Source organism: Melanaphis sacchari, unplaced genomic scaffold (assembly GCF_002803265.2).
Source record: "Melanaphis sacchari strain LSU unplaced genomic scaffold, SCAv2.0 Contig19_pilon_pilon, whole genome shotgun sequence".
In the NCBI taxonomy this organism is placed as follows: domain Eukaryota; kingdom Metazoa; phylum Arthropoda; class Insecta; order Hemiptera; family Aphididae; genus Melanaphis; species Melanaphis sacchari.
Window position 1 is genome coordinate 2,421,255 of NW_020270975.1, and position 21,442 is coordinate 2,442,696.

A 21,442-nucleotide genomic window follows, 5' to 3' on the forward strand; every position below is an offset into this window, starting at 1 on the left:
CGACGTATACGCATCGCACGGCGTACATAACGACGAAGCCGTCGTCCGAAACGGTCCGGGTGGCGCTTTCGCTTCGCCACTGTAGTGTGTCGCCGCCGCCGCCGGCTCACCGCGCCCCGCGCCGCCGTAGTTCGTTACTCTTCTTTTTTTTTATTATTACTATTACTATTATTATTATTATTTCGTCCGCCGCCGCCGTCGCTGCGACGTTGCGTTGTTTCTCGCCATGACCGAGCTGTGAACCGACGAGGAAACCGGCAACATGAGCGCGTACAAAAAACGTTACAAGACCACCGCAAGTACGTTTCGGCAAAGTCCTAAACCGTTTTTCATTATTATTACTATAATATTCTTATTATTATTATTATTATTTGATAAGACCTAATTGTTTTTTTTTTTTTATTATTTTTATTATTTTTTTTTTTTTTTTTTTTTTTTTAGACCTAATTGTTTTTTTTTTTTTATTATTTTTATTATTTTTTATTTTTTATGACATTTTTGATGCCACCGATCTTTTTGAGTTTAAATTTTTTCCGTTTCCCATCCGTCAAAACTTTTCTACGCCTCCTCCGGCACCGAGTCTCATCCCCGGTCCAGTCCCGGTGCCGGTCCCCGGTTTTCGGGATGATTTTTTCTTCGACGACGCACATTGTTATTGTTATTGGTTGCTATATTAATACATAATAATATTATGTGTATTCCTCCTCGTCACCGGCCGTGCCGATGATCACGTGTTTTCCATCTGTTTTTTCGGCAAAAACCGGCTTTGTTCACGTTAATACGTTTCGAATTCTCTCCGGTCGTAGTGCTTATTTTAATGTAGTGCCTATTATTTAATATTATCGTTATTAATATGTTTGTACTTCGTATCGTCTTGGCATAGGATTGCAATAAGATTTCGTACAATAAACGAAGTCCTTCGAACCTGGGGGTGTATTGTCGTCCCGCAGTGTTCCCGAAATCAGCTAGATTTTTGAAATGAAATCGATCTTGAAAAAGGCTCCCGTCTCCGCTGATTTTTGATTTGCTTTGTTAGGTATATCGGTGTTAATATACACAAGAACAAACTTTTACTATGTAAAACTATGTAAAAATAGCAATCGATGCACAGTATAAAAAATAAATAAATAAAAATTTAAAATATAATTTAATTTTAAATAATATAAAAAAAAAATAATAGATCATGTGTCCACGAGTAATGAATGAATGAATTTCATTTTCTTAACGTCTTTTAATTTTTTTTTTAGTCATTCGATAGTTGAACCATTTTATATATTTTTTTTCTGTTTACTTCATGTATAGTAATTAGTTAGAATATTCTGTTTCTTAAAATGGAATTAATATCGTTATTGATTATTACAGATGAACAATGATCATAATAGAACATATTATTTTGAGCTTAAATTCATATGAATTATTCATTGTCGTCCTGAAAATTATTATACATTGCTTTTGAATTATTATTTTAACCTTGAGTTATGAAGTATTTGTACCATGGAACACATTTGTCCGGCATAACGGTTAATATAATACAGTATACAGTATACACCATTCAATGTATGTATTGATACTATTAATACTCGTAATCTGTAGGCACTAAAAATATACGAAATACTATGAATTGAACTACAAATAACTCTCTCCTTTTGGATTTGTTGATAGTGTGACTAGTACAAGACGTACACATTAATTTGAATATTCTATTATTGGTTAGATGTTATCTACATAATAAACAACTTAAATTATTAAACATTACATATTAAAAATTATTATCACAGTGAAAAAATTAAATGCAGAATTTAGGCTTTTTTTATAACATTTATATAATTAATAATTAATTAATTAGCAATGTACTCTAAGTAATATTTAATATTTCTAATGCTGTGCAGAGTGAAAGAAAAAATATAACAATCTATTTTTATATGATTAATTAACACTTTTTGAAGGGAAGTAGAAAAAAAATCGGCCTTATGTAACCTCTAGATTGGAAATCTAGTACAGACTTAGATACGTAGAACCATCTGTTTTGCTGGACTATAGTATTTCTGTAGTTTTTGGAAAAAATGTTGAAAAATTACAAACTTATGACAAAGACATTAGAAAATTAAACTCTATGTGTAGATTCAATTAGATCATTGTAATTTTAAGAAAACCAAAGAAGCGTAATCGTTTTTATATGTAATGATAAAATAATTAATATACAGCTCATATATTTAGATATTTATACTGTAGCCTTTAGGTATCGTAATTAAAATAAACTATTATACCTTATTATCTATAGTACGTATAATAATAATTCCATGTATCTTATAATTGAAATCTTGATGTATTTAATTATTTCAACTTCTATTTTTTCCTGGAATTTAATGCAATTATTCTGTTATAAAAAATGTTTAAATATAAACTATTGATAAATGTAAGTTTTGATGAAAATGTAAAATCTAACATGAATGAATAATACATTTTTAGTATTTATTTAATTTCAGTATTCTTGGAAATTAATAATTAAAAAGTGGCAAGTATTAATTATATATTAGTGCATAAAATATTAAATTAAAAACACTATAATTAGAATATTGAGTACTGCTATGAATAACAGAAAGTTTTTGGAAAAAAAAAATTAAAATAGATTTCTTTATAAAACATTGTTATTATAGTTAGGTAATTGTTCTAATTTCGTCATATTAAACTGACGGCTGCAGCCGTAAAGAATAAATACCAATTAATACCTTACGAATTGTTTTAAGCCCAATTTAACTTAAGAAAACTATTTTTTAAGCGTATTTAAAATATTAAATTACTTTAAAAATACGTTGAATATAAAAATAAATCCTTGATAAATTGCAATCGCATTAAAATCGAATTAAATAACCTCTGATAAAGTTAATTAGGTTTTTAAAATTAAATTTGTTTATACTAATTATATAATAATTGTAATTTTGTACAGGTACCTTTAATACCTAGTTCATTATAACTTGAATTTGAGTCACTAAATGAAATCTCAAAGTAAAATACTCTCCAATAATGCTTTAACATAATACAATTTAACTAATTTTTGTTTTAAATAATAATTTATCCTCAAATTACAAAATACCCGATGTGTGTTATAAACTATAAAGTATATAACCGAATAATGTATACTAATTTAATTTAATTTTTGTGGGGATAGAACGAAAAAAAATCGATAACTTTAATATTAAAATAGTGGGTAGGCAATAACAAGTTCAATCTAATTTAATCACAATCGTTTAAAATTACGTAATTTAAAAAGATCCCCATCAAATTCAAAATAACAAAGTCCTACCAATGACAAGTATACACGAAAATTACTAAAATAAATACATTCAATATTCTAAAAATATAAAATATATTATGCTGTATTATATTAATTTATATATGAACAACCACAAAATAATCAATTGTAAATAATTATTTTCTGAGTATAACATTATAATTTAAAAACTATTAAATAAATGTATATAAAATAAATAATTTTATAAATTTACTCTAATACTAAAGAAATATTTTTAGAAATTATGCATATTATTTCTTAATTGTATTGATTAAAATTTAATACATGTATTCTAAATTACATTATCTACTTATAATATGTAATCATGTTTTGGAAAATCACATGGTAGTAGATATTATATAATTTATATCACAAAAATTTTATTATTTTTCAATAATACGTCATTCTTATAATATTAACCAATTATTTCATTTATAAAGTTTATCTAAATTATCATTTATCAGTTCCATATATCAAACACTAAGTGTTTCTTCTAAATTTAAGTTTTTGTAAATGAAATATCTAGAAAAATGATACTAATTTTTAAACTACAACTAATTAAAATTATAGAGCAATCAATTTTTCTTAGCTAATTTGTTAGTTTATTATCAGTCATTTTAATTTACTTACACGTCATAATAATATATTACATTTAATACTTTTTTTGTGTATCATTTTAGGTATAAACATTATATTTTAACATGATGTACTATGCATATTTATTTATTAAATTATTTATTATTTATATTATGTACCGAGTTGGTTTTAAACAGATATTATAGATATTATTTATTTTTACTTCTTTTACTTTCGATGATGTCATTCAACTGACATAGTATCTTTAAAAGCTATTTATGTAATTTTCGAAATAACTAGGACAAGTGTTCATTACTACATGTCTGCTAAACCAAGCTCTGCGTACAATTGTATAAACGTTATCCCAGAATATACGTCTTACTTTACTATTTATCGACATTCGGTGATATCTACTCATTACTATCAATCTTTTTAAACAACCTACATGTATAAAAATAATTTTCACAGTTTAAAATATTTTTTTATTATGTGATCGACCTGGATTTTTTTTAACCGGTCAATGGATAAAATAAATGAATGTCAATGAATATTTAGATAAAAATTGTCCGAGAAAAGTAGTCTCTTAACTATTTTTATGTTTAGTTAAAAATTTCTGTTGTTAAAATATTATTTTTACTTACAAATGTCAGGGGTTTTCAGGACTTTGTTAATCTAATTTGGGTCGTTGCAATTTTGTTATTGCAGTTGAGCTACACTAAAAAAACAGACTATTTAAATTATTTAAAACAGTTTTGTATTAAAAAAAATCATATTTACCATCGATGAATTGCGGGTGTATTTACCTAACTAAATTTGTAAGTATGTTGTTAACCCTTCTTGTGATGTCTTATAAACGTTTCATAGATCCAAAGATTGAAGGTCATCGTCTTATTGTTTTGTAATTTCATTCAAACAGTTGGGTTGGCTTTGATTTTTTTTTTTTGTTTTTTGTTTTTTAGTAAATTATTTATTATACCCACATCCAATGCAGAATATTAAATAATTTGGTACCTTTGAGCATTGATCTTTTCTTTATTTATAATCTAAATAAATTCTATAATCAACTATTTAATTAAAATATTTAATTGTTATAACGTTTCTTAATTTATTTTAAATGAATACTCCTTTATTTTAAAACTTTGATATTGCTATATTTTGTTGTTTAGATAATATAAATTAAAAAATGTACCATTATTTAAAAAAAAAAATCTAAAATTGTTTCTATTAAATTTCTATGTTTGTGATTTTGTTAGTTTTATTAACTTGTGGCAAAAACCAATACTTTTTATTATTTATTTCTTACATTATAACACAAAAAAATAAAAATACTTATAAGTTTATAATCAAAAGCTAATAACAAAATAATAATATAGCGAAAAATATAATATTAAATAAACAATAACTATGACAATGACATGTACATTGTACACTGTACATTATATACTCTTGCGATATAAGTGTATTACACGATATACCAATAATGCTGAATAGTGAATAATCATTAATAGTAATTTATATTATGCTTTAATTTTCATTTAAAAAATTTTGAAAAAAAAAATAATTTACCTATTTACAAATTTTGACTAATTTATATGTTTGTTGTAGCCTTAACGTAATAACTGAATAATTATTTTCATAATAATAATACTTAAATACGCTTTAGATACGGTTATTATACACTGTAATCATCAAAAAACAAGATTCACTATAATCGTGTCAAGTATATGTTCAGATGTTAAAGTAATACTTTATAATTAATAACTTGGTTAACTACTAAGACTCTCAAACATGTTTTCCTTACATGCGTTTATTGACGACTTCGATTTTGCACAACAAATTTAATCATATAGACAAATAGCGTTTAATTTAAAATGTATTACAATAATATGAATTTATACAGTGTAGAATTACATATTTTATAGCTTGTTTTTTTACTTTTTTCCTTAGGATACATTTAAAGTCTTGTACAAATACATAACACTTAATTTATAAACCTTGATAATTTCATATTTTTATTTAAAATTTATAGAACATTTTAACAAAAATTGTTTTCTTCTAGTTTAATTCTAATTGCTTATAGAAAATCTAGGTTAGTATAAACATCATAAAAGTTCAATATTAAATATTTATATGGTTTAATTTAATTACTTATATACTTATTATTGTATTTCGAACTTAGAATATAGTACATAGGTACTTTACATTGCATTTTGTGTACTGTGTAGGAAGTAGTCTACATGATCTATTGTATATTTGTATAATATTATTCATTCCTTTCGACTTCTTGTACTTTATTCCCAACTATCTAATCAAATTACAGGTAACCCATTATGAACCTACAAAATGTAAATACTTAATATTCAGCTGAAAATTTATTTTCATAATAATAATTTATAATTAGAATAATTGTTTAAGTAGGAAGTTTATTACGTTATTGATGTGATCATAAGTGAATAATAAATAGCATACATTTTAAGTGAACTTAAATAAGCTTTCTAATGTTAATATTTGTTTTAATTTTTTATCACTTATCAGGAAATGACGAAATTAAAAAAAAAAACCATGTGTATTAGACCCATCATTCTACAAAACTAATAGTGATGAAGATAAGAAGTATAAACAAAGTATAAAAACGTCACTTAAATATTTTTTTTTTATCAATTTATACGAAGACATTAAATTAATGTAATCATTTTTATTTATTAATTTATTATTAATGATTGCGTTTGTTTCTATAACTTTTATGATCAAATAGTATATCTTCATATTTATAAACATTTTTAAAATGTGATGCATGGTCGTATTAAAAAAGAGAAGTAACGAGAGGTTATTTACCCGGGTAGCTAATTTTTTTTTTAATTTTCATTATTTTATTCATATTCTTATAATTCTATTGATCTATTTCTGACAATTAATTCTATGATTTTATTTTGAAATTGTTGCCATAAATTGTTGAAAATTCCCAATTACGGTCCTAATATGCCTATTTATTTTTTACCAAAATATTATTTATCAATATTTTAATTTTGGTTTTCTCTAATCCGCAAAAAACGATTTACTAAAATGTTGTTGTATAATAAGATTTTTTTTAATACTCAAATAATACGTTTTAAATATTTTTTGTTAAAAGTATTATACGAAATAAAATGTATTTACTAATATAATATATTATACTAACCTTGAAATACGTATAATACATTTAAAATTATTAAATGTATTAAATTGTTTTTATTTATGAAGTTTCGTGCATTTTAAAAACTTATTTTATTCTATAAGATTGATAGACCTATGAATTATTATGTAGGTTCGACTATCACTCGAATCAGCCGAATCACGTATTTAAATTCCACCTATATTCTTCATTATCTACATTTTCTCCGTCTTATATAAACGTAGGTATAAATATATAACATACCAAATTTACCTTCAACAGAATTAATTTTGTGTTAGGATTAATATTATAATTTATAGTACATACATTGACTTATTATCACATCTTTAGGTACCTAAGCATATTAGGATTTAGGAGTTCTCTCGTTGAATTTTTCGTTAATTTAGTTTTAAAGCAAGTTATAAACATATTAAATATTAAAATTTAAAAATGCTCAACCATCGAGATATCACATAATATAATATTCTTACTTTCAAGGTTGATACTGTAATATTAAAAATTAACCACATTAATCTCTGCGTCAATCAAATTCGTCGTAGCCGCCGATCTTCTCTTCATAATATCTCATTACCGTATATATAGTATTTAAGTGGCCTTATATGATCATATTATGTGCATCGTTATACTTATATATTGTTTATATGTAATTTAATCTTTACAATGATCACTGTTACCGTCGCAGGTTTATTAAAATAATAAACTAACAATATTAAATGGATTTTGCTGAACACGAATTCTCAACGTTATATATGGTTTTAAGATGAGTCAATACATGCAAACATCAAGTCCTATTATTAAGTAACTATATCATGTTGACGATACAACTGTTGTAGTGACCCTAACTAGCATACTAATATAATATATACATCATACAAACGTAGAAATCGTGTAGAAGCTTATAACAGTTATTGATTAATATTTAAAATGTATTTATATTTGTATATTATAATATAATATTATCATATTACCATAGCAATACAACGTTGGAACCTATTACAGCCTAGCCATTTTATACCCCTTGAGTCGTCACTAAATGTATTTAGGTACTCTACTAATCTTATAAACTTTTTATGAACGCTTCATTAAAATGATTATAAACTGATACCTGATTTAAACATAATTAGTTTTGATTCTATAAGTTAGAATATTATTTATACTATACGTTTAAAAATTATAATACACACTATATTTTTAGTATGTCCATTGCGTCTGCCAACTTCCGTTGTCATAGTTACCTCTTACCTACCTGCCAAATTCCATTATGGATTTTATAAAAATAATATTTGATTATATACATTTTGCCATTTTGGCATAGGCTTCTTGAATACAACTGTCATATAGATATATTAATTATTTAAAATTTATTAAATCTACCATGTTATTCTATAATATTTTTAAATAATACCTATAATATTAATTAAGTTGTGTTCAAAGTGTTTAAACCGTACAGTCCGCTTTAAAAATGTAAATTTAAATATAACACATTTAATTTAGAAATTTAACGTAAATTTGTGATTATATTTCATTTTAAACTTGTGTATTATATGCATAGTGTATATATCATTATTTAGTATATGCCTGTCACTCGTATGTTTTCATAGCTTTGAGAAAAGCTGTTCAAAATATATCCATTTGTTGAGTTTTTTTTTTTTGTACTAAAAATGAGTATATTAATGGTTAACAATTTCACAAAATGATATTCTATTGCAAAATTAAACAAGCTGCAAGTATTTTTTTAAAAGCAACAGTTTATTTATAAATACTTACATCAATTACAAATATTTGTCTTTTTTTGTCATCTAGCTGAATCCAATGTCTAGTAAATGTAAACTTTCAACTATATTTTGATAGCTATAGACTCTGATCACGGTTATCTGTGTAGATTACCGAGGTTCTGATTTCTCAAGCCGCATTCACAATTCGTGTCGTATTGAGTTGAATATTATATTTTACTTGTATAACCTTTATAGGTTATGTATACCTACGTTATAACGTGTTTCTACGTATATTAAATACACGGAATATTACCAAATGTTAATGGTAATTTTTAATTTTCAATCCTACTCATGAAGAGATAAATTTGTATTGATTCTCTTTCCAAACCTTGGATTTATTCTAATTTGTTTGTAATATTTCGTGTATACAAACAAAAGTGTACTCCGTCGCTATTTTTTTTTTTTTTTTTATATTTTAGAATAGAAAAAATAATAATACTATACACATGTTGAGTCATATTTGTGCATAAACATTGCAGAGAGAAATTCGTTATGAAAATGTATAATGAATGATGAATCATTGGAAATATACGATTTTTTTATGAAATTAAAGTTCTCTAGTGCATGACGGTGCTGTATACATTTTTAGTTACACATTGAGAATTAAATAATTATGTTTTATTTTATTTGCATTCGAACAATTATATTATAATTATTCATTATGAATATGATTAAGTCATACATAATATATCACCTATTTTTAATATTTATTTATATGTAGTTATGATAACAAATTATTATAATATAATAGAACGCTGATATAAATGCAAAGAATTATATGCAAATTTTATTTTATTTTATTTTTATGATCTGCACAGCAGTTATACTTTAGTGCTATTATGATCATGAGTAGAAAATATAAATATAAATTCGAATAATGAAATTGGCTTAAAATATATTATAAAAGATAAATATAATACTGCAATAATACTTTAAAATAAAATAAATTACAGTTCCATGTGTCCCGTGATAGATCTGTGACTGAGTAACGAGCACTCTTGGTATGCGAAATGAATTTTTATGTAATACATTCTTATCAGTGATAATTAATACGTAAATGATGTAATTATTTTTCGTTTTCATCATACTTATTTGAATTTGACTACCATAATTATTTTGATATTTATATTAAAATCTATACATTTTTTCATAAATTTTAATAATAAATAATGAAATAATATATCATTTTTATTTATTACATAGTATCTTACTTAATAGTTAGTACTTGCACTGTTGCACAGTATAAGGCGTGTATCTAGATCTTAAAATAAGTTAAGTTATTGTTTTGAATTCACAAATTAAAACGTTTTTTGATTAATGTTTGAAGTTTCATCTGAAATTATGAAATTATTGATTTTTTTATGTATTGATTTTATAATGATGCATGTTTGTTTTTTTTTATGTCTATGTAAGCGATAAGTAGTTATAGTCGATAAAAATGCTTCAATTGTCATTTTGAGTATGATTTTAAACAGCAAATTGGATCTAGTTTGTACTTTAAAAATTCAAAATTCTCAGTTCTTTTTTATAATTGGAAAAAACAAAAAAAAATTAGGGAAAACAAGAAATTTTACGGAAATCCATTATTATTATTATTATTATTAAAATAATTGTTTTGTAACTATAATATGGTTACCAAAATGTAGACAAACTTCACTTTTAATCATTTTTATCGTATACAATGGTATATTATTGAATTATAATTTAACAAAATGTATTGTTGTGGTTCGCCCAATAACGAGTTCTACTTGACACCTAATATACAGCAGAACGGTACCCACGCTTACCTTTTATATTTTTATTTTATCATTAATATATTTTATATATTTATAATTTCCTAACTATACTTTTATCATTTAAAAAATTATCATACAACAATTAAAATCTATTGTGATACGTAATAATATATATTAAAAGTATTATAATATATTAATAATGACAAATAAATTAAGTTATTTAGATACTAAAATAAATCAAGTTATTTAAGTTATTTCATAGTATATCGTATAATGCTATAGTTAAAATATATGTCGATAATACAAATTAATGCTTATTGAATGTGATTAATACGAATCGTTTTTCTTTTAAACTTCCTTATTATATTGACAATAATGATATTCTAATGTTTTATGTTTTGTGCAACATATTTTTTCACAATTTTGTTACAAAATAATCTATTAATCTGTAGGTCAAAAGTAAAATTATTTTATTAGGTACCTTATAGGTAAATTTATGACTCGTTTAACCATGTTTGAATGTTTCTATTGTTAATTTTGGATACCATAAATCATAATAAAGTAGGTAGTGTATTGCATTGCAATTATTCACTGATTATATTTGATTTGTTTAATAATTGTGTTATACAGCATCGTTTTTCAATCTTTTTAGTGTCACGACCCCCAAAATGGGTATAAAATATGGTCAATCGCTTCGTGACTCCCCCTCTCATCATCTATATTGAGTACAAATTTGAGCAATTAAAATATCTTACCATTAACCAAACGAAATATATTATTTTAAATATAAATTTATAAATACTATGTCTAGTAATTTAAACTTGTTAAGTTTAAACGGTATATCTCAGATCGTTAGGAATTCCATTAGTGGTGGAGTACCCGTTTTATTGATGAGATATCTAATTTTAATCGACTGCTTATTATTTTATGTGTTATGAAACGATTAATTTATTGATATTTATCTTTATTAGGCTAAATTTATTATTATTATTTTAAGTATTTTTTTTGTTCAATAAAAAGTTTTAAATAAAAAAGTAAATTTTATAAATTAGTGTTTTATTATTTTTGACTTACGTGACTCCTAGTCAAGGTGATCGCGACCCCCTGGTTGAGAAACACTGTTATACAATATACACTTCTACGTTATCAACGAAATGTATTAATATAAATACATATAATACAATTATAAATTATAAACCCGTATAATTTCCCAATATTAGTATTAAATATTTCAAATTAAAAAATCGGGGAACTGCTGTAGCATTACATTAGTAGGTTTCGAGCGTACATTGTCATTGATTATTATTATTGCCATTTGCCATAACCTAAATAATATGTGTTAAATTTGAATTCAATAATAAATGATTAACATTATTTATTGCATACAAAGTGTACTGATTCTGAGCATTGCCTCTGTTTCTAAGCATATTTTTTAATTTACTTATATTACTATTAATATTTATTTTCCTATTAGTAATATAGTAGAGATTCAATTTATTTTTTCCAAAACCATTGCATATTTTATTAATTAATAATCGTTTTACCATAATATTATATCATTCTAATGAGTTTTGCGTCCGTGCACTCTTCATTCACCTACTCTCCTAGTCCTAGATTTTATCAAAGAAAATATTATAAAATAAATTAATAAAAAATGAAAAATGAAAAATAAAAATTTCAATTATCCTTATACATACCTAATTGTAATAATTTCTTTTTAATTACCATAGCAATACTATTCACTAAAATTAAAATTATAGTATATTTTTATTTAATAGAAATTGTTATTAATTTATATGTCTTAACCCTTTACCAGCGTATCAAAGAACGGAAGTGTAAATATAAATAATAATAAACGTGATGGCTAAAAGTTTCTAATCTACGTTTAACATTTTTTTAAATTGCAACAAAATTACAAAATCTTTATTTTTAATTAAAACTTTCAACTTTGTCAAAATGTTAAACTTTAAATACTAATATTTTTTAATGTTCTTTCTATATTTTTAAATTGCTATACGAATAACGAATGACGTACCTTGTATTAATTTCAAACTTTTTAGGCCAAGAAAATTTTTTTTCAACATTTCTAGAAGAAAAATATTATAAAATATTGAATTTTTTCAATAAAAAAAATAATTAATATTCGTCATTAGTTATTAGTTATTACTTATTACTCATTACCAATAAATTCATCGTTTCACTTAATAACTAAAATTAAGTTTATCAAATCTTTATTAACTTGATGATTTTTCATTTTTATAAACATTTAAGTATTTCAAAATTTTTACACAAGTTGTGATCACTGTATCTACTAGTAGATATGATAAATTAGACCTTTTGATGATTCATCATTGATATTATCTATAATTAGCTGTGAATTGTTATAGTCTCTCCTAATGACTAATAATAAATTTGTTTATTTTATTGATATGGAAAATATAACAATAAATTATAATAAAGTGTAAATTAAAAAAAAATTTGCACCACTTTTATAAATTTTTATTAAAAATATTTATATTTTAAACATTAGTTATTAAATAATAAATTATAGCTTAAAAAATAATTTTGTTTCAGCATGCTTTATTATATAGTATTTTTCTAGTGGAAAACATATATACTATAGTTGTTCTCTTATTTCAATAACATCATGAACATTTACTTTCTTAAAATTATAAAGATTTTCATTCAAATTAATCGTAAAATAAAAAAAAATTGTAAAACTGCAGATATCGATGTTATGTTAGTTTGCTTATAGTTCTGATACGTAAACTAAACGGTCAGTTATTAATGATCATTGTGTATTCTTCGAGTTTAAATAAATATGATAATGACCTTAATTTCCCTAAGTTTTTGATCAAGTAATCTTTGAATTGTCTTTTAATGGACCAGCAATTATTAACAGAAAAGTGTTTTATAATGTAATATCTACGATCTACCTTTATAGACATTTTATCTGATAAGCACTCAGAAATACGTTTCTAAGGATGTTCTAGTTGAAAATTTATAATTTATATGAATATAGCTAGTTAAAAATAAAATTTTAAATATACACTGACAATAACATTATTACAAAATATGACGAAAAGCCGAAAACCAGGAAATGATGCTGAAGACTGAACCACCGGAATGTTATATAATATAGTATAGTGACGGTGTAATGTTTTTACATGCATTTAATTAAAAGCGACAATAACAGATCATCGCATTCAAATAGCACGATTAATTTTGAAGCGTTTTCTATTTTATCGCGTTCATATAAAAATTATTAATCGTATACGTACACTGGAAATAATCAAAAAAAACCATTTTAAAATACAATTTCCGACCTTACAGGTTTATATACAAAAGCGTTTTTGCTGTAAAGCAGGTAATTCGAAAAAGATCACCGCGGGAGGGAAAAAAACCCCCCTATCACACAAAAGAGTAGGTACACATAGGCGCAAAGCTAATATTTAAGACTTCCCCGAACCCACCCGCTGGACTAGACGCATCCCGCCGAATTTCTCTCGAACGAAAGTCGATACCGCGGCAAGTCTCCGCATCGGACGGATGGAGACTCTTTCGGGGAACGCCCTACTCGGCGGGCCTTTTTCCTTACGGTCGCTTGTAAACCGTCGCGTGTTTGGGCGGTTTGCACGACGGGTTAAGAGGGGAAAAAAAAATGCTGGTTCGTAAATTTCGCCGCTCACTTCGAAACGCCCAAGGTCGATGCGCTTACGCGCGGCGCTCTTTGGTCCGTATAAATTGATATGTCCATACTCGCGTACAGATGATGTATAGGATAAAACACGACGGTGAACGTCGTCGTCGTCGTCGAGTGTTCGTACACTGCACAGGTATATTACAACGTCATATAATAATTGTAGACGTTGCCGCCGCGACCTTGAACGCCGTCGCCGAACTCGACGCGGCGTACGTTCGGCGGCTCTGCACCGCAAGCGGACCACGAGGAGACGCGCCTCGCCAGTCGCCAGTGTCGGCGAACGCGTCCGGGTACAACCATCGGCTTATCGCTACAACGATCGTGCGTCGTGTCCAGGTCCGCGCGAGTTATCGTCGCCGTGTCGTGTTTTCGTCTATCCGGGGTAACAACCGTGGTGTTTCACTCCGAGCCCGTTTTTGAGAGACGACGCCGTCGTCCGGAGGTCCGTCTCGCATTGTTTTTCGAGTTTTTAGCCTTCCGAAATCCACCGTCTCGGGGCTTTATCCCCCGCCCGCCGATGCGACAGTGCGAGCAGCGAGTCGCGTTCGTGTCGTCGCCGCCACCGCGGCTGAGGTCAGAGCTCGATTTTTCTCTTTTAATATACCTACAATAATATTTACGATGACAACGATGATATTATTATTATTATTATTATTATGAATCCGACGTTTGCAGCACTATGCCTGCCGATGCTTTTGTTGTACGCCTCCTCCTCCTCCACCTACCCCCACACCGTCCGCCCGACCCCTCGGTCGATGCATTTTTTGCTCTTTTCACGTGGTTAAGGTGTGTGTGCCCGCGATTTGGAAACGGTCTCAAAAACGGATCACACGCAGTACGCACACACATGCTGCTGACACACAAAAGAGCCGTGTTCGCGCCGCGCGTCGTACGTGTACGTCAGCGGGTGGTAGTGGTTGTACGCGCGGTGCTCAACGGTTTTAACCCGGGGGTGGGGGCAGAATATTTCGATTTGTCAAAGCGACGTTGTCACGTTTCTCAACCGCCTTTTGTGCGCGCGTGTTTTGGTCGAGTGGCGTATACAGCGTGATCGTTTTGTCCACCCGACAACGTTTTTGTCGTGGTCGTTTTGTTTTTCTTCTCTCCGCTCGTCCCAAAACAAACGTCGTCCAAATACAATGTGTATTTTGTTCAAAAAATAAAATAAAAAAATATTTTCTACCGGCCGCCCATCAGGTCTGCACTATAATCAGCTACACGTTACACAATATAATAATAATTTATTATACGAGGGTATTGTGCTCGTATAGTTTCGATAATGTGTCATTGTGTCCGTGGTGCCGTTCGTGGGCCTCGGAGACGGGAAATTGGAAAATATCTACGCGCTACGACTCGGGCATCCCGAAAACTTAGGCCGATCGTCGCCTGACATTACGATCACTGTGTGTCTGATGCACTCTGTATCGTCATTCTTCACATTTAAAACGTCAAAGTGTGATTATATAACGTGCTATTTTAATAGCCTGTCCAACACTTTTCACGATAATATAACTTATTGTCGCCATTGTCGGTCTCCATACCCCCTGCCGGCAGCACCGTGCGCGTCTTCGGCCGACGGTCGACAATTGCGTCCCTTTTTTTGCTCCGATGGACCGTGTCTTGTCGGCCCAGAAATCGTTCCGTTCGGTTGTTTATCAACGCGTTTCGCCTCCAAGACGACGGTCACCATGAGGTCTGTGAATCCGGCAAAGCGCAGTGCGAGACTTACGAGAAAATGGCAGCCGGCTGCAAGCGTTACATTAGTAGGAGGAGGAGGAAGTTATACGACGGACTGCGGAGAAAGCCGCCGGTTGATAAACGAACGGGGTTAGCGGCGTTTGTAATTTTTCTTCTTGTCCGTCAATCATAATAATCATTGTAAAGGGTGAATAGAGAGTACTGGTTACCGATATCTAAGAATTTTCAGTTCCAAAAATCACAGTAATTTACGGTCGTCTATACTCTATACCTACCGAATCTAACTTATTGAAAAAACTACAAATACGAAACTCATTCGTTGTGTTCATCACGACATAATGTGGACGTTGCACACTTCCCTGAACTTACCCAAGTCGTTTTAGATTAGAGTGTGTACATGATACATAAATAATAATATTATATTATTGTTTTGAAACACAAAACTTGCCAACCGTTGTCAATATCCCTACTTAGTAGCCACCATTATTATATCATTATATCAGTGATAAATATCATATCTAAGTAAGGTTTTTAGTGCGTATGGCGGGCATCAGTAATAATATGATAAGTAATTACAGGTATATAGTATAATAAAATTGGGCATTTCAACATTTGTTACCGTTCGTAAAGCCAGGAATATCGAATAATTTGTCGGAATCTAAGAATCTATAATTATTTAACCTATTTTACAGTGAAATGTAATTTTTAGTAACACTTACAAAATCTCAGCTTCACAATATGCGAGTACTTATTGGATATTATTTATATATTCATTTTTAACATTGTTTTCGTATTTATGTCTAATTAAATAATATTAATTTAACATATTTTTAGTTTCTAATGTCTTCATCAAATTTTATGTTCATGTAATGTATTGTGTCAAGATTTGTATCACATAAACTTTTTTTTTTTTTACAAAACAACAATGCAATGCATTCTGATTTCTGATTGTGATTTTCGTTTAGCTCACATTGTTTTGTTTATACCATTTTATCGAGCACAAGTTTTTTAGTTGACCTACTTCGTAGGTACCAAGTAGATAGATAGCAACTCTTTTTCATTTTATTTTTGTTTGGTATTTATTTTGATGGTAATGATAATAATAATTTCTGTAATCAAGATTTATAAATTGTACAAGCAAACAAGGAGAATAATGAAAAAAAATAAATATGTTATGTGTTCTAGTTGGGATTTGGAAAATATATTTTACTCATGCATAAATGCTATTTGAGATGAATTAATAATTTACTTTCAAGTTTCAATATAGATTTTTATGATTTTTTTTTTTTATTCATGACTAATTATCATTTGTTTATTAAAGTATAATATATTATAGTTGGTACCTACATTTTTGTGATATTTTGAATGAAACAATATGTTTTACATTTTTTCCACTTGATTTTATTATTATTTTTAGATTAAATAATTGTACAACCTCTAATTAGTAATACCTAAAAAGGTATGTCTTGTGTATAATTTGAAAATTTTTGTTTAAACTTGCTAGAGTCTACATAAATTTATGTATTATTTTGTGGTAAAATTATTATTTTTATTAGTATTTTATTGGTCTCAGTATATCATTAGTCTCTTATCAAATTTGTATACTTTTGTTTTATCAAATTGCTTGATTCAGTATTTCATTATTCAATATATTTTATCAGTTTTTCTGTAGAAAAATTATTGAATAGGTTTCAACTAAGAGTATTTTATTCCAGACTAATTAAATATTTTGGTTTTTAATTTATGGTAAATACTAAGTTGTTTATATAATATATATATATCACATGTATTTTAAATAATTATTAAAAAATTATTGAAAAATGTTTTTAATTTTTGTACCTGTTGTTAATAATAGTTTATTTTATTTTAGATGCTGCGAACAGTGATAAACAGCAGCATGCATCACCTAGAGTGACATTAAGACTTACCAACACGGGTAATAATCAGTTTAAGAGTTCGTCTGCTCGACAGGATGAGAAAAACAAGAAAATAGCTGAGGAACAGAACGCCAGCATGACGAATGATTCGTAAGTATTATACTAAAAAAAATTTTTTTTTTGTTTTTATCATACACAAGTACACAACACAATACAACATTTTGTATAAAAAATCTTTTAACTTATAGAAAAACTGTTGAGACTGAAGAAAAACCAGAAACACCCAATCAGTCGATTTCTCAATCAACTACAAATGTATCGACTAGTGCACCAGCAGAAAGTACATCAGCTAGTACTTCTAAAGAAACTGAATCTAAGGATGGTGGCTCAAGTGAAGCAACAGATACTGTAAATAGTTCGTTAAACGAATCAACTGTAAAGCCATCAAAAGAAGCAGATAACTTAAAACGACCTTTAGCTGAAGAAGACGAAGAAGTTAAACCAAAAAAACGCAAAGAAGATAGCCAAAGTTCTAAAGGTGACTTATATGTTTTGAGTTTAATATGATTTAATGAGTCACTTTCTATGTTTATGATTACTATCAATTGGTTTAAAATGATATTTTAATTTAATATTTAACTTTTAATCTTTCAAAATTATCAAACAATATTTTGTTAAACAGAGAATCTGTAAATTTCTTATAATAAATTAGAACTTAAAGATTCATCATTTTACTTAAAACTGAAAATGGTTTTAGTTGGTATTGAAATTAAAAAATAGTACTAAGATCAGTAAATTGTATAAATTGTATGTACTTCTATGTATAAACCTAAAATTGTTTATATCATAATAATTTATTTTAAATTAAATTAAATGTAATTTTAAGCTATATTGATGAATATATATCATACAATTTTTTTATAAATTAATATATAAATAGCTATAGAAAACAAAATTAAAAATTACATTATGTTTTAAATAGTGTCAATTCAATTTTTTACAGTAGATAAGTGCTGAACAAATTAAAAAAAAAGTTAAATAAAACAAATTATAGAAATTTTGAGCTAAAGAAAAAAAAAGCAAATACAAATCTGATCTTTAGTAACTATCATTATCATATTTTCCATAATAAAATGTATTATATTTTGAACATAATATAGTGCTTTAAATTAAAATAATGAATAAGTATACAATACTATGTAGTATTTATTGATTTGTAGAAGGTATTTAGAAATCTTAAAAGATGTTTCAGATCTAGAAAGATATGGGTATTTGGATTTAATTATTTATAATATAATATATAATGTGATTTAATATGTTATTGTTGCATTAGATTAAACTATTGATTTTTGGAACCCAAAACTAAAAAAACAGTATTTAATTTAACTCTGATCCCTATTTTATTAGATGAAAATTATTAATATATATTTTTTTTAGGTAAAAATGAGGCTTCTAGTCCTAAACCTGATAGTGATGAGGACAAATCTGGTGGTTCCGGACCTTCTAATGCTGACAGTCCTGGAGGTGGCCCTAAAGTACCCCCATTAAAAATTGTGATACCTACTACTGATGCAGATACAGGTACAAGAACAAATGGCAAGAATGGTAATCGATCACATCATCATACAGCATTACCATATGTTGTACCATCTGAAGAATCACCACCGGCATCAAATCAGCCTAACTCACCTAAGTCTCCTCAGAAAGCAACTTCTGATACAATAGTTGTAGAAGAGCAAAAGTCTCCACAAACTAGAGTATTACGGTCGTCTAATAGATGCGGCAGTAACAGTAGCGGTGCACCAAGTCGTGGTACTTCTCCAATTGTTCCTGATGAACAGTTGGCTCAAACTACATCACCAGCTGCTGTCACAGTAGATGCAGGATCAAGTAACCCTTCACCGTCTGCTACACATTCAGAAAAGACTGAAAATGTATCAACAGTCGTTTCTGGAGATGACAAACAGGCAACTACTACTGCTGCAGCTACTGCAACTACAACGTCTGAATCTACTGCAACTGCTGAACTGTCAGGCATAGAGCTACATCCTAGACGACGCAAATTAAAAGCTAGCCGTACTGAATCCGAAACTAGTGATACTTCATCTGCTGCTAATGTTACTACTGTAGAAACTAATCCGTCCGGCACAACCAGTGAACCTGCTCCAGTTACCAATTGCTATCAAATGTTTTTAAACATTAGAAAACAAGTAAGTTGGTTAAATAATAATATTCTCAATTGCTGTTTTTATTTTTATACATTATTGTTATACTTTATTAATTTTTTGTAGATTGATAAGAGACGTAAGAATTTGTTTCCTGTACAACCAAAACCACCATCTGGATTTAAAGATTATCTAATGAACAGATGCACATATGTTTTGGCTGGTAATTCTAATAGCCGTGTAGTAAATACACAAACCCCATCGCCAGCCAATTTACACGAACAGTTAAAAAAGCTGTTTGTTGAACAAGAGAAGGAGAGACAAAGACTTCGTGTACAGGTTTGTCCAGTTGGCTTTATTTAAAAAAAAAAAAAAATATATATATATACAATAATATTTATATAGTAACAACCATAATTTTATGATTTGTTTAGCACATAGTAGAAAAAGAAAAATTGGTGTTGAGTGTTGAACAAGAGATACTTAGGGTTCACGGGCGTGCAGCTCGTGCATTAGCTAATCAGCTTCTACCATTTTCTGCATGTACTATTCTCAAGGACGATGAAGTATATAACATTATGACACCTGAGCAAGAAGAAGAGAAAGATAGACATGCAAGATCCCGTTACAATGGTCGTCTTTTTTTGTCATGGCTACAGGATGTAGATGACAAATGGGAAAAAATTAAAGTAATAATTTCATAAATTATAACTGTTTATAAATGATTTTATAATCATATTTTATGATCATTAAAGGAATCAATGTTACTAAGACATCACAATGAGGCAGAAAGTTTACACGCTGTACAAAAGATGGACTGGGGATGGAAGTTAAAGGAATTACAATTATGTACCTATAGCTCAGAACCCAATATTGATGAAGAGCATGTGCCGATGGTTCTAGTCAGCGACGATTTCGATCTCTTGCCCGCTTAGTTTTGTGTTACTCATTATCATATTGGTACAATGTCAAATGGTGTTAATTTATTCAACTAATTTATAGTTGATAATATTGTTATGGATAAATATTTTACTTGTCAACTTCCAAATATTTGTCATTTGTATTCGTGCCATTTTATCAATAATATATTAATAACAATATTGTGTGTTTGGTCAAGTATTGTTTATAATATCTTTCTTTTAACATAAATTTATAATTTCTTGACAAATACTATTATGGTGATAATAAATGTTTTCTCAAACCAATTGTGTAATTTTATTTATTTATTTATTTTTACACCAGAAAATATTACATTAATTTAACAACAAACGCTCATTGTTTTAAAAAATTTAAAAGATGCTCTAACATTTTTTTTTATATATTAGAAGAAATACAGCCAAATACTATTTATCTTGAAGATTAAGATATGACTGAAATTCCCAGTTGGTCACTTATCTGGAAACTAGCTTTAAAATGTTGTACTTCTTAATTTATACACTTTTATGTTT

At 27.8% G+C, this 21,442-nt stretch overlaps 1 protein-coding gene across 3 annotated transcripts; it reads left to right on the plus strand.

Moving 5' to 3' along the window:
• Positions 1 to 16: 16 nt before the first annotated feature.
• On the plus strand, positions 17 to 21,120 carry LOC112592955 (ankyrin repeat domain-containing protein 12-like). Of its 3 annotated transcripts, none has more exons than XM_025337130.1 (7): positions 17 to 299; positions 17,823 to 17,979; positions 18,078 to 18,367; positions 19,267 to 20,039; positions 20,121 to 20,333; positions 20,429 to 20,683; positions 20,750 to 21,119. In XM_025337130.1, exons 1-7 carry the CDS (start codon positions 263 to 265, stop codon positions 20,927 to 20,929), a joined length of 1,905 nt encoding a protein of 634 aa, XP_025192915.1. In that variant the 5' UTR covers positions 17 to 262; the 3' UTR covers positions 20,930 to 21,119. The 3 variants fall into 3 exon arrangements, with proteins under 3 accessions (XP_025192915.1, XP_025192916.1, XP_025192914.1); XM_025337131.1 differs by lacking the exon at positions 17 to 299 and adding an exon at positions 14,504 to 14,827; XM_025337129.1 differs by lacking the exon at positions 17 to 299 and adding an exon at positions 15,498 to 16,081 and having other exon boundaries at positions 20,750 to 21,120.
• Positions 21,121 to 21,442: the final 322 nt, after the last annotated feature.